The sequence below is a fragment of the Platalea leucorodia genome, assembly GCF_965183815.1.
Source record: "Platalea leucorodia genome assembly, chromosome: 1".
NCBI lineage: Eukaryota > Metazoa > Chordata > Aves > Pelecaniformes > Threskiornithidae > Platalea > Platalea leucorodia.
In genome coordinates this window covers 78,835,799-78,851,293 of record NC_138823.1, presented here as the reverse complement: position 1 = coordinate 78,851,293, position 15,495 = coordinate 78,835,799, and the positions used below count along the sequence as shown (strand labels likewise).

The window sequence follows — 15,495 nt, the reverse complement described above, 5'->3', positions numbered from 1 at the left end:
GGTTCATAGGCTGCTTATCAGTAAGTGTAATTGGTTGCAACAGTGTCTCTAATGTATGGAATAAGGCAGTATTTTATACCTAAAGTATTTACTACTCCTGTCAGAGGTGAAAATACATTCTATCCTTGAATTGCTAACTCACACATGCAAAAAATGGATAAAGCAGTTGAGCATTTAGAAATGATGGTATAGTTCTGTGTGAAAGAAATGTATAATTTTACAGACTGGTGGCCTGATCTTTCTGAGGTGCCTTCTTCACCAAGTGATCTTTCAGGAACTGCTTGGACTTAACCTGGCTTCAAAGGCCAGCCAAGACTCTGTAGGAAGAAAACATGACATCTGAGTAAGCCTTGCCGTGTTAGAGGTGAAAAGCAGTTCCAGATTAAACACCTCTCCAGTCCATCCTCTCTTTTCCATCCTTGTGACTTTTGCAAAGAACTGAGGAGCAAGTTGAGAGGAGCCTGCCTGAGGTGCAAGAGAGCCTCAGATACTTTGAAGATAAATCAAAGGGATTGGATGAGGCAGGATAACTAAGTCTGTAGAAGTCTGTGCAAAAGCTATGGGTTCAGCATCTCTGTGATGACAGAGAGAGTGGATCCACAAAGGGCAGGTCTGCCAATTTGAAATGATACATCTGTCAGTCTTGGGTGCCTTACTTCTGTGTGACTCTCTGAGCTCCCAACAGCGGTACTCCTCAAAACACAGATTTGGTACCAGGATCCACCGTTGCAGGGATGGCCATCCTTGTCACACTTGCACTGATGTCTGCTCTCTCCTCTTCTGTGATTCTGTGTGCCAGACGGAGCAGATCAGCATGGCACCAGACTCCCTGACTACCTCTGCTGTAGTGCCTGGGCTGCACCATGGGACTCCAGGATGGGAGGGAGATGCCCTGATTTGCATATGTGGGAAGGTCCTCATGCACGTAGTGTCTTTTATAGGAACCCCTGCTCAAAGCGCCTTGACAGAAGACCCATGCCTAAAGGACAGGATGGAACAGTAGCCTTGCCCAGTCACCAGTATGTAACCTAGCATGATCTACACATACTCTGAGGTTCCTAGTTCATCACGGGACGTAGCCCCTTCAGCAAGGAACCTGGTGGGCCAAAAGCACATTGGGCAAGACGAGGCTGCAGAGTGCATCAGCCAGCAAGTTTCATTTAGGATGTTCACAAGCATTTTGGCAGCAGCTGCATATATCCCAATTATACCAGGACTGGGCAAGAGTATTGGCTCTGGCTTAAGCATGCTCTCTGCCACCAATGAGAACTGGGCCAAGATTTGTAATGAGCAGCATTCCTTTAAACTTCAATGAGCAGGGCTTTATTGTTACTAAATATTTATGGTAAGGATCCATATACTTAGTTTACTTAGGTCCAGCCGCTGACACTGATGGTGACAACAGCAGCTCCTGGCTGTGCCCCACTGTATAAGCAGGAAGAAGCCTGCTCCGTTTGCTTGACTCCCACCTCAGCTCTCCAACCCCCCTGAATTAGGATCCAACTGCATTATATCATCTGCCTCCATGCTCCTACTATCCACTCTGCAAATGAGGCCCTCCCAGGACCTCTCCTAGGAAACAGAAAAGCCAAAGGACAGAGCTGAGTATTCTTGCTCCTCACAATAACAAGATTCTACTCTTTGACATTGGCTGCTTGTGTCAAGATACTTGCCCAGTTGCTCAAAACTGCCCCATCCAGACAGTTGCTAATTGTTCATAAATATCAATATCTAGGTTCTTACCTGAGCTGCTGAGTAAATCTATTTTATGAACAACTCCACAAGTGATGATGTATCTGAACAACAGTCTGCTAGGACTGATTGCTCCTGTCTCTAACCAGCACTCTCCTACTGTCTTGAAATCGTCCCAGGGCCACTGCTTGAGATTTTCTGTGCTGAAGTTATGTTCTCCTCCTTCATCCATTTCTTTTTACCATGCTACTGGTTAGGAAGTGAATGTTGAACACTGTCATGGAAAGCATCTATTGCTTGACATTTTTCAAAACTGCAATCTCAAATATTCCTACCGGGATCTTTTAAATTTTAGATGACTGAGAGTTTTAACCTTTTCCTCTATGTCCAAGGGAAAATAATGAGTAAATGCAAACCTTGTATGCTGAATTTATGAAATGTATTGAAAGGGGCCCAAAACAGTGCAAGACTTTCCTGACTTTCACCGGATTCACAAAAAGTGTACAAAACCTTCAAGAATTTTCCAAATTATTCACAAATTTTAATGATCTTTAATCTAACTTGAAACAAAATTAGGTTAATATATACTTTTTTATTTGAAGCAGAATGAAATTTGTAAATTTGCTTCATAGTGACATAAAATCAATTAAAATGTTGAAGTAGAAACAAACTTGGTTTGGCATACTAGGACTATTTAATGCATATCAAAACCATAAACCATATCTCAATGAGAAAGCCAACAGAAGAAAGAAAAAGGTTTAACTGAGCCCTGTCTTCTACTATACATGCCAAACTCAGAAGACTCCTATGAAGGCAAGACTTGTGCTTGAATTGTAAGAAAGCTGAGCTCAGTAAACTCAGCACCTCATGGGAATGAGATCAATCCACTGCATTTAAGGGAAGTATTCTGAGATCACACAGGCATGAAATAAAAATGTCTTAATCAAAACTACACAGGCAGAGGAAGAAATACAGAGAAACAACAGAAGCTGATAATGAACCGAATGGGGAAGAGAAGGTGAGAATACTTGATGAAATCTCTTCTATCTACAGCAAAGAAATGGACCTGAAATAACAAAAACCAAAAAAAAAAAAAATAATTATCTGCAAGATACTACTGTTTTTGTCGTTAAATAAACATCCTGTTTCAGACCTGGAATACATACTCCTATAGCTCTCATTGCTACTGATCAGGTACATAAAAAAAAGACAGTGTCATTGTCCACCCTAACGACTGAGACTGGAATTAACTCCACAGCAATCGCTCTTTCAGTCACCACCGCAGAATCCCTCCAGCTTCTCGCTTTCACACACAAAGGCCATGGCAGAAGCCAAAGCCGTAATACATCTGCGACAAATTTGCCATCACACTCTACATTTCAGAGACTTTTGCCAAAGCTAAACTGCCTCTGTTTTATCGTACTGAAAGAGCTGTCCTCTGCTAGTTGGTGGTAGCTGGGGATGAGGCCCTCTGTCATAATTCAGAAGTACAGGCTATTTCTCTCTCATTTGGTGTACTTGAAGCATTTAATTGCAGCGTCTGCGTGTGTGTCTCTCTCTGCCTGTTGCAGACAGCTGGTCCGAGTGGTCTGAGTGGTCCGACTGCGACTCTTCTGGCTTCCAGTTCCGCGTTCGTCAGTGCATCATTTTGTTTCCCGTGGGCAGCCAGTGCACGGGCAACACCACAGAGAGTCGAGCCTGTGCTTTGGATTCCAACTTTATACCAGGTAAGATCCAGCCTGCTCCTTGAAGGATTGGTGAAATCTCTCAACGTTTCAGGAGCGAGGTGTAGTACTGTCCCAGACCGCACTGTGCGGAGCCAAGAGCTGGAACAGAACTTGCCCTTTGTCAGCCAAAGTGTTTTGGTCTACTATGTGGAGCCAATGTTGCTAGCTCTAGTGTCTTCATGAAAATCTGCCTCATGGCACCGAGTGCTGTGGAGCTGTCCCTACTGTCACCGCCTGGGACTTTGGTTAGTCACTGTCACAGCATTCTTCAAGTCCCTCCCATCCTACTTGGTAGCAGGGTGCAGGGATGGCTATAGACAGCTAGGAGAAAGAGTTTGCTTTTTACTTTAATTTATGTGGTTTTGAGACTTTGGGGTTATTAGACAAACATTCCTCTAGGTTTTATGGTTTGCATATACGAAAGTGGGTGCTGTGGTAGTTAATCTGGAAATCATTTCACAGAGTCCCTTAAATTAATAACTGCTTAGAAAGATAAATACTGTTAACTGTCCCTCAGGTCCTTATCTCCCCCATGACCGCTAAATGCCAGATGGATAGTCACATCCTGTATTATTCTATAGCATTTGTCGAAACTCATGACTGTACTCTTTTTTTTTTTTTTTTTTTTTTTTTTAAATCACAGCAGTCATTTGAATCTACACAACAGTATGGGTGGCCACATTGCATTGCTGTTAACAGTCATTTTTCCGCCTGTGTACATTAAAAAAAAACTAGCAGTCTATTCACAGAGAAATTTACATTTTAATGTATCATTTGAAATGTAATTATGTTTTCTCAGTGCAGCAACCTTTTTTTTTTTCTGTGACTATGCAGTAGAATATAGTACAATATAACAAAGAAATCAACAAATTTAAACACTGCTTTTATGGACAATGCATAATGCTTTAACTCCCAAATACTATTTTTTCCTCAAAAAACAATGTGAAAAATGTCAATGTGAAAGCAAAAACTCCTACATTGTATTTTCCCCTTTCTCTCAGGCTTTTGAAGCAGGTGCATTAATATTCACATTCTGTGAATCCCGCTTAATCCAATATAAGCTCTACATCTTGTTTTGGAAAGTAGGCATTTTCAGAATCTGAAATGAGCCACCACTTCTCTCACCCTTCTGGTTTGTTTGCCACTCCTCCTCAAATTGCCCATATCACAGCAGAGAAGGTCATGCCTATTACGCTCACCTTAGGCAAACTAGCTTGCTTTCTTGGGATCGCTCAGCTTGCTTTCACTGCTCCAGGTCCTCTGACTCAGAGTTCTCTCCCTCCCTCCCTCCTGACCTCTCTTTCTTTTTCTAATTCACCTCCCTCTTTTCCTCAGCTAGTGTGCTGGCAGGTCCACTCTCATGTTGTTTCCTCCTCCTCCTGCTTACCTTAGATCTGTTCCTCTACAGAACTTAGTATATAGAGTGATTCTGGCAGAGGGAAAAAATGACTTCTTCTTGTCATTGCTGTTGTTGTGTTTCCAGAGTCCTTACCAACATTACCTTGCAGAGCTTTATGGTTTTCTGGTACATTTTTTTCTACTTTTTGTTTGGATTGTGAATTAACAGTCTCAACCAGGCAAAGTATGCTCTCAGCCTTTAACTCTCTGTGAGAGTGCTGTTCTGTCAGGTCTGATACTTTCTCATTTTGAAAATAGTTAGTATTGATTTAGCATGTGAAAAAAGGTAAAAAATTGTGATCTCTTTAGCAGTAGCTGCATGTGGATCATCTTTTGGCAGTGAAGAGCCTACTCTGTTATTCCTCATACAGAAGCTATTGCATGCCTGTGGCCATCATTGCTGCCCTTCTCTGGTCTGTTAGTTCTACTAGAGACATCCTTAGATGGGAAAACCAGAGCTGCATGCAGTGTTTGTGGTATGGACAACACATGGATTTGTAAAGTGCCATAATGCTGATATACTGTCCTGTTCACTATTGCTTTCTTGGTAGTACCTAGCATTTGGTTTGCCTCTTCAATTGCTTGTGAGCACTAAGCTGATATTTTCATGGAACAATTTGTCATAAACCCCTAGTCTCACTCACGAGTAGTAATGGTCAGCTCACAGCCCACCATTTTATATGTGAAACTGGGATTGCTTTCCACTGTACGTATCGCTTTACACTGATCTACCTTCTGTTTCATTTGTTATTTTATTGCCTAGTTTTGTAGGGCCCTTCTGCAGCTCTTCACAGCATGCCTTTGTCCATGCTACCTTAACTTGGTGCCATCAGCAAAGTTCAAACCCACATTTGCCTCCTGCTTTTCTAGCTCTGCTAAGAAGCCTGGGTCCCTGCAGAAGTAGTAACCTTCCTCCATTGTAAGAACTAGGCACATAGTACTACCCTGTTTTCTATCTTTTCCCTCATCTCATTTGTTGCTTGGAAAGCCTTTGACAAGGAACTTAAAAGCTTTTTTGAAATCCAGGTAGACTGTGTCAGTTACCCCACCCCTATCCACATGACCATTGACCCTTTCCGAGAGGTTCAAGAGATTTGTAAGGCAGGACTTCCCTTCACAGAAGCCATGGTCCTGAAGTAAAGAGTGGGAAAACTTGATTGCCAACAGATTTTATTCAATATTTATTCAGAATGTTTCCAAAGTCAAAATGGTAAGGATACAGGCTGGAATTACATTTTATTAGTTTACAACTGAGACCCATGAAATTGGCAGTCATCTTTTTTGAAGATTCATAAATTCCCTCTTTTCACATTAGTGCTAGACGTGACTTCAAGAAGTAATGAGCCCATTTGAACACAAGATAATTAAACTCTCATTAATTTTACTATTCAGAAAATCAATGCTTTCTCAACATGCTTAAACTGCACAAAGAATGTTTTCATGTGCACTTCATCTTTTTAATTCCAGAGATGTTTTGAGGCAAGAATTAAAAATATGTTCCCGCTTTTGCTTGGGAAACTAAGTAACCTGGAGATGTCATGGGACCTTTTTGTTAATTCTACCACATAGTCAAAATCTTTTTTACTTTGGATTTGGAGTGAATGTAGTAGAATAAATTTTTAAATCCTTACTGTGTTAATCAAACTAGTAGTTCTCTGTAATATTTTTTTCTCCTCGGCATAAGTGGTTTATTTATTTTTCTAGAAATATCAGTGGCACGATCCAGCAGCATAGAAGAAAAACGATGTGGCGGTAAGCTTTTCAACTCTAGATGTGTATCAAATGCTGAAATATTGATTCCCCATTTTTTCCTTTTGTTTCACCTTTTGCACTCTCTTAGTTTTATTCTACCTTGTAAATGCTGCATTCTCATTATTTACACTTGTGCAGAAAAAGAGATGTAGTTACTACAGGATTTCTCATTAAATATACATCTGCCACTGCTGACCTTTGAGACTAGAGCATGTATTATTGGATGTTCGTATTTTCTTCTTTTTCAGTATGGCAGTCACCCTTGTCTCAAAAAGAAATTCCTATTATAAGCTAGTTATCAGTAGGTCAAAATTTGTAAAGTTCCTCTGCCTTTTTCAGAATAATAATTTCACAAACCTTCTTTGGGACTCCAAATGAATAGCAGAAAGCCAGCCTGCTAACCCATTTAATAGCTCAGACTGTATCCGGGACTTATTTTCAGCTTCACTGCCAAAGACAAAACTAAAAAGTAAAAAAAAATTTCCATTCCAGAGAGTCCTGATGCTAGCAAAATAAATCTTGAAAGAGAAAACTGTTAAAAAAAACCCCAAACTAAGAAGAAGAAAAAGGAAAAATGACTATTTTTTTGTGCTGAGCTATCACGCTTAGTCTGTGTCGTCATGGTAATAGCTCTGGCTGGTTCTAGTATTCTTCCATGCACAGATAAGCTGCATTTTTAACCTAATAAGAGACGATGAAAACACAGGGGTTATGCAAGGGTGCTAGTGTGCATGGTAACTTGTTATGGGAGCCAGGATAATGCAGTTTGGGTTTTTTTTTTCTAATTAGCAGTGGTACATTGAAAACATTTTGCCAAGTTCTGCAACAGTGGGAAACTCTCATAGAAGTGTAGAAGGATATTTCAGTGATTATATATTGGGGTAGTCAGCCTAGTCACCTAAATATTCGTTTGTGTTTCTAAATACCCAGTAGGCATGTAGAAGTCCTACCTTAGGCATTTGCCAAAAATGGGACCTGTGTGCTGGCCCATTTTTCTGTATTAGAGTGAAAAAGGTCTAACAAATGTTTTTCAGACTACTGCCAGTCTTTCAGTTTAAAATCTTTCATTTGTGCATGTAGGCAACCACAAACAAATTTTCAGTAATGTTAAGATGAAATTTCCAACATGAGATTCTCACTGATACTTCTTTATTAGTCGAAAAGCACAGCTCTGGTTTGAAATAATAGTGAAAAGCACTGTAATTTGTTTATTTCCAGCTAATCCTACTGGTGCCACATCTGACCTGATCTCTCTGTTCCGTAACGTCAGGGGATGTTTGTGCTTTAGATTCCCTTCTACAGCTTCATGTAGCAATGAGCTTCCTTTCAGGTTTAATCCTCGTGCAGGTGGAGAGGGTTTCCCATCGTCTGATCCCATAGTATCTTTGAAGGGCAGAGCAGACAGGAGAGTGCTGGGTTCTGAGTTGTTGGCTTTGCACTCTCTGGCTGCTATGGTTAAAAGCACACTGAGCTTTAAGGAGTCTCTCTCTCTCCCCCCCCCCCCCCCCCTTCCCATTTTCCCTTAAAAGACTACCATTTCTTCCTCACACCCCCTCCCCTTACACATAGAAAAAATTCTGAAGGCTGGAGAAGGGAACAAATTGACCGTATATCAAAGATACAGAAACAGTGAGACCCAGCAAGAATCAAAGCAGGGGATGGAAAAAACATATGCCACTTCTTCTGGGACATGCACCAAATAAAGGAAATATGGCAAACATTTTAGGGAAAGCAGGATTGTGATTCAAAGATACCAGGATTTTGTTAGTTCTGCCACAAGTCACTATGTGTAAGAGAAAGAACTAGAACAGCAGAGGAGGTGACACTGTAGTTCACTGAAAAAAAGCTATGTATATACATTATATACATAATTTATATATAACAAGGCTTTGTTATACAGTCTGAAGAAAGAAATTTTGCTGAACTGTTCAAACATACAAAATGCAATTCATTCATCTGTTATTTGGGTTCTGAACTTGTTTAAGCATCTTTCAAAAATCTCAGTCTTAATACTTGCAGAGATGTATAGGTATCTAAGATTCTTATAATGATCCCTTCAGGGAAGTACAATGCATATGCTACTGTAGGGATAAACTGTTGCAATTGAGATGTTTCTGGGAAACACATGAAATTTCCCTTATCCTTATTTGAATCAAGCACTTGTCTACTTTTTCCCCCAAGCTTAAGCTTTTATTGCTACTTCCTTAAAAAATAAGATTGTCTTCTGCTCTCCACTCGACAGAGTTCAACATGTTTCACATGATCGCAGTGGGATTAAGTAGCTCAATACTTGGTTGCCTTCTTACCCTGCTTGTTTACACTTATTGCCAACGATATCAACAACAGTCTCATGACGCAACTGTCATCCATCCAGTGTCACCAGCTCCTCTAAATACCAGCATTACCAACCATATCAACAAACTGGACAAATATGATTCCGTAGAAGCCATCAAGGTGAGAAGCGGGTTGGGAGCTCTATAATGCACAACATAAATGGTCCTAGACAACTGTTCTGCTCTATCAAAAGAATGCTACTTACTAGTTTTCTGCAGTGGCATTTGGACTCAAATTATGCTGATTGTTAATAACAAAAATAGATTTCACTTGGAGCATTGTAATTACAGATCCTTTCCTTTGTCAATCCCTGTTACACAGGAAGTTAGATTTTGTGTGTATGTATAATTTATATAGCAGCAGCCGTTCATGGAAAAAAACCCCAGACCACTCGAAGTTTTGTATTGTGTTTTTTTTTTTTTTTTCCCTAATTGTGTTCCCCAGTGGCTTGTTCAAGAAGTAAATAGGGCCGTTAACAATCATCATGACATATATTGAAGATAATCCTTTGGCTCCAATGATATGGTGTCAAGGGCGCTGTTCATCTTCCTGCACTATGTCTTTATAGAGGAGATGTATCTGGTGTATATGTTCTGAGTCAGACTCTCAGCTAGTGTTCATACCCAAAATATTCTGTAAATGAGCAGTACAGATTTACATTAGCTGAGAGTCTGGCATGATATGTGTATCATATGATCATTGTTCCCAAACAGCTATTTCCTTTTTATGACCTTTTAGAATAGCTCTGCTTTTCAGATCCACCGAATTAAGGAAGGATAAGCATTCTGAAAATACCTGGCTCAGTACCTTCAGATTACACAGTTTATTCATGCAGCTGCAAAGCTTTTTGTAAATGAGGATTTTTCTTAAACCCTACCTGGATAATCCAGTTTTCAATTTCTGCATTTTTTTTTTCTAATTAAAAACATTTTAAAGAATTTCATTAAAAATGGCAAGAGAAGTCTAGAGTTTGTAATCAGTGGTGGAATATGTACCTAATTTAAAGCTTTTGCAAATTCCACTAATCATCTGTCTGGATAGTTACAGAAACAAAAAAACCTTTGAAAATTCATGCTCTAAATACCCATATAACTTTTATAAAAACAGGATTTACACTTTTAAGACCTTCAGACATTTCTCCTACATATTGCATTTGAAAATCAAGGAATTAATGCAGTAAAGAGAAAATAATTTATTCAGTAAAAAAATAATGAATGAATCATTCTAATAAGAAGAACTGAATATATATGATTAAAAAGTATTTTTAATCATGAAATTAGTTTTATAATACTGGGGGAAAAGTGCCTGGCTTTGCTTTATTGAGTAGCATTACTTTTTGTAGGAATGTTATTATGTAAGCAGATACATGCAAATGCAAGTTTTTGTAAATGTGCAGGTATTTGTCAATGCATTTTTGACTGACTTACTATACACAGATATTTGCCACAAAAATTGCCTTGGTGAAAGAGCACTTAGTGGCTACCTTTCTTCTGTCGTTCCCTTTTTCTTATATCTTTCTTTTTTTTTCCCCCCAGGCATTTAACAAAAACAACCTGATTCTGGAGGAGAGAAACAAATACTTCAATCCACATCTTACTGCAAAGACTTATTCTAATACCTATTTTACAGATTTCAATAATTATGATGAGTACTAATGGGCTTGTGTATTTTCTGGCCTCCTGTAACTCCCCAGTCCCCAAGGCCTGTGCTACTTGACTGCTCATGTGATTGAGGCTTCAGAGATGAAGTTCAGAGACATTTCAAGCACGATCCAAGCCATCAATGTCCCATTGCTGCCAAAAGCCCAAAACACCTTTTTGTGACACAATGTTTTCTTTGCAGAGTGCAAGGCTGGCCTTCAGTGTCGGGTGCAGCTGTAGCCCCTCAGTGTCACTGGACCACTCATCAGGATTGCATCGCTTCACTCAGTTTCATAAACTTCTAGTCAGATTTCTCTAACAAGTGTCTAAGTAATTCCTGAGCTTTAAAAAAAATAATAATGTTACCCCTTAAAGCTGTGCCAGGAGTACAAATCTAATTTTCTTTTTAGCCATCGTCTTTTATTTCCATGAGGTTTGAAAAGGGAGCTCTGCTGTTAGCCACAGAGCCCTCTGTGCCGTCTCCTGAAGCTCACACCACCAAAAAGAGCTCGCAGGGTGCTGGGAACAACGACAAGAAGAAATGTGGTGGTTTAGCAATGCTGTGCAGCAGCTCTGGGCTCTGTAGGGCTCATCTCCCTGGGCTGTAAATCGCTCTGGCTGCAGTTCAGCTGTTCAGAGTGTGGAGACTAAGGCCGTACCAAGGGATACAATCTTGTAATTAACCCAGAAAGCTACGGGGTCAGTGGTTTCCAGTTGCGAGCCAAGCCCTGTCACATAAAGCCTTCACTTAGTTCGGTTTCATTTTTGGGAGGGTGTGGAAGGGCATGTCCCGCAGGGAGGCCAAGGGAAGGGGGCAGATAGGAGAAGCACACTGTAAGGTTTTCCTGTGTGTCGTTAGTAAACCAGCCTTGCTGCAGCGTGTGAGTTTGCATGAGTTGCGGCATCCCACAGGCTTCCTCTCCCTGGTGCGTGCATATGGGAACCCGCTCATCTCGCTGCTGTAGCACTCACCGTCAGGCTGGTCACGGAAAGATACGACTGCACCGTGTTTTGTGTGCCTTCTCAGGCTCTCGGGGGTACGTAGGCGTAATCATAGATCTGCTTTTCTCTTTCCGGCTTTTACTTTATATGCACGTGTCTGACAAACAAAGCTGGCTCAGAAAACGCAGATGTATTTGCAAAGCATTGTCTCATCTTGCTGCCGTGTCCGACCCACGCTAGTCCGCCCCTAGAGGAACATTCTTACCGTGTTTTAAGTGAGTATCTTGTTGGACTTCATTGATGTAAATATTTAAAATAAGGTTTGAGTTTTAAGTTATCAGTTTTAATTGCTTTTGTAGTGGCAGGTGAAGAAACACAAAGGATTTTTATACCATTTTTCTTCGTTCTGTCTGTCTTCATGACATCATTGTTATTTTTGCATCTGAAATTCCAGATGTATAACTAAAAAGAAAAGGGCAGGGATTTGGGCCAGATTTTCCAGAGTACTTAGTAGTAAGACAGCATTTGTTATTCTCAGAAGCTTGTGAAAAGAAGTTAAAAGTTAATATTAAGGATTAAAGAATTGGGCTTTTATTTTTTTGAGCATGCTAGATGCAAAGATCATCACACCAGAATACTAGGAAGGTATGCAAGGAGAAGCAGGTGGAAATGTTTCCATTCTGTGTTGAGAGGCATTGATCATTAGGTTATGCTATGATAGGCAAATAGAGAAAAACATATAGAGATTATGATGATTCAAAACTATGTACAAAAAAAGCAAAAAGTACCAAGAAACACCGATCGTGTGAGACTGCATTTGAGCACCAGTTTGATGGTCCAGCTACTTGCATAGCAAGGGTAAACACTGCATCTAATGACAGCAATGAGCAACATTTCTGAATGGGGATAGATCTGAATGTAGCATTATGCTTCCTATCTCTATTCTGCAGTAAAATGAAAAAATGCAAAGCAAGTGGGCTTTGAAATGCCGTGCGGTAAAATGAACACACATTTACCATCCATGAAAATAATTCAGATCATCTGCCTATTTTTTCCAGTTGAATAGTTCTCCCTGTTAGTAACTTGGTCAAAAGAAAGCACTCCACCCTCGCACCAGTTCATCTCCGGAAAGCATAATAATACTGGTTCTCTATAATTTGTGATTTTTTTTTTTTTACTGTACATTAGATTTGGTTTTCTAGGAAGAAATTAGCTGATTGCCCTTGGGTAAGAGAAATTTTCTCTGCAAGAAAATTCAGTGAAACAAATAGAGGGGGAAAAAGCTCTCCAAATCATAACCAGTTCAGTATCTGAATCACTCTGCTCATGCTAAAAGATAAAATTTTACATTTAAATAAGATAAAGAAATTAAAATCTATATTGCTGCCACTGCCAAGAAAAAGCAGCACACGCACATACACACATATGCACAACACTGTTCCTCTCTGCCCCTGTCCTAAGAGCACATTAGTCTGACTTATGGATTTTATATTTAGACTATTAGTTATGAGACCAATATCTTTAAAATATTTGAACTATGTATTTTTATTTTAACCTTTTTTAATTAAAATTATCTGAAATTAGCGCTTTTTTTTAACTCTTCAGTAGTTTGAGGCACACCTATCTTTACAGTGACCTATTTTCCATTTTTTTCATGGGTAGATACATATGTTAGATATGTGTTATATATGCAGTAATAATACCCTAGGTTAAGTCTGCATGATCATAGGTAGAAGTGCATCTGGCAGATGCTCAGTCTGCTCACACTTCCGTCTCCCAAAGGTGTATGTCAGGTGTTCCAGATCTTTGAGCAACTCCCATGTGATGGCATTTAAACACCATGCCAACTTGTCAGAAAAGTGTTTCTTTTAAAGACTTTTTTTTGTCATTTAGCTTCCTAAATTGTTCTAAATCACAGGCAGAGGTATATTCAATCCTCTCGCTAAAGCAGTAGGGTAAACATGGAAATTTCACAGTACTTCAATGAGAAAAAATCGATGGCAAGATCTCCTTGTCAAGCTAGATTCTGAGACAACAGGTTTTAAAGCCATTAGATATTTGTGTCTTAGGTAATTTTAGAGGATCCCAGATGCACCGCCTGTATCAGTATTTTCACCTTCTGAGTTCTACACAGATGCCCAGGTAGTTTAATACGGCCTTTCCTAATACATGGAGCAAAGCAAAAGTGCAGTCTCTATTAATTTTCAATTTACATCATTTAGCATTTTTCTAAAATAGTCTACAAACATTTTGGTGAAAATCAGATTTCTGCATGAAAGCTCTTATTTTTCTTTTGCCAAAAATGTAACAAAAAGTGGGCATTTGCCTGCAAATCTTGTTTAAGCTGATGGAGCTCTCAAATTTGCACAAGGGCAAAATTTGGTTCTTGTATCATTGTTCTGTTCTTGGAAAGGGAAGATCAACCCTCTTGGCCATTAAATGCCATGCTTAAATACCCCTTATCCTTTCACTTGGATAAAGTGATCTTTTCTGGATAAATAATTCTATTACCTCTGATGCCAATAGTTAATATTACTAAATCCCTTTTGCACTGATTGCATAAATTTTAAAATGTTTCTCTATTTTGAATGCAAACATATCAGCAGATAGATCAAAATTCTCTGAGTAAAGCTGTTTCTGTGTAGCCCTGCTACATGGAGCAAGGAGGAAGCAGGATTGCCAGTCGGATCCTGTATGGTATGTACTTTCATTGGATAACTCAAAGTAGAATTGTGCTTGAGTGCACACTTTGGGCTTATTTCCATGTCTGATACATAGCGTACGTTCCTCAGCTACTTAGAAAATGGACTCCTGTGCTTGCAGATTTATCTTGTACTTTGATTTGCGTGTGATGACCTTTATGGTCATTTAAAGTTACTTTACGTGGAGGCTTTTCCAGCCGTTTGCAGTCACCTGCTGTTGGAGCAGTGTGGTTTGGCTAAAGCTAATCAAGAGATTTTTGACTAGGATTAGGGTTTTCATAAGAGAGTGGGAGAAAGAATGGGGCTTAAATGGCTTTGATTTCCAGGCTATTAAGCAGTACTGATTAAAGTCTCAGATGGGTGTAGGACACTGTGCATTTAGTCAGCTCTACCAGAACTCCACAGTAACCTGTGGGAAAATACCACGTCAATGTACAAATCAAGAGCTACCAAAGCACTTATGTTAAGTGAAGAAAGTTCTCAGAGCATCAGTCCATATGGCTGTTCAAACCAGAAAAGAAAGTAAGAGGTCCCAGATGCAACAATGTTAATGGGAATAAATGCTTCAATATTTTTTCCTTGTAATTATAGAATAAATATATTCACTTCATTAAATGTGGGACCAGTTTTATTAAAATCAACGCAACATAAGCACATTCCTAAAGTTAATTGTATGCATAATGGCTTTGCTGTATGAGATCAATTCTGTAAACAGTTTACTCCAAGCTTGTCTCGCTCTGCTTGAGGCATCTGACCACTTTCTGATTGTAGCTGCCCCCAGCACCCTCTATGTCTCGTCCAGGAGAACGTCCTTAGATGGGCAGAGTTACATCCTGGTGAGGGCTTGTGTCTCTCCACCAGCACTATAGTGAGCCTAGAGGGTTACACCTCTAATTTTCACTGTCATTGGGATGGCTAAATTTAGATTGGCAAAAGCTAGGCTCTTGAGTAAGATTTTACTCATCACATAAGTAACCACACTGAGTTCAGTGGTCTGGATGTAACAAGTTACTTATTTTAATGTGTTTACAGGATTGAGCCCAAAATACATTGCTTCTGCACAAATCCATGCGCAGCACAAGATCACTTCAATAGTAAGAAAACAGATTCATTTAAAATTGTTCACAAGCAAATCTGCATCTTGATATCAGGGAATAGATCTGTGTTCATTGTGTGGGGTATTTGAATTCATTCCTTTCTTTGCTAAATAAATGAATGATAAAACAAGACACTGCTTGACTTCATTTAAAAGCCATTCTTCCAAATAAAGAAGGGTGTGGGATCTGTGAATGTTTTCCCTTTCTTTCT

General features: G+C 39.6%; 1 protein-coding gene across 1 annotated transcript in view; it reads left to right on the top strand.

Moving 5' to 3' along the window:
- SEMA5A (semaphorin 5A) overlaps positions 1-10,763 on the top strand; it is a gene marked incomplete at its 5' end in the record, with an annotated part of 346,806 nt that extends 336,043 nt beyond the window's left edge. Inside the window, 4 exon segments of the mRNA XM_082303954.1 lie at positions 3,264-3,419; positions 6,522-6,569; positions 8,812-9,023; positions 10,439-10,763. Coding sequence (XP_082160080.1) covers positions 3,264-3,419; positions 6,522-6,569; positions 8,812-9,023; positions 10,439-10,558 — 536 coding nt within the window. The 3' untranslated portion in view covers positions 10,559-10,763.
- Between the last annotated feature and the right edge of the window lie 4,732 nt (positions 10,764-15,495).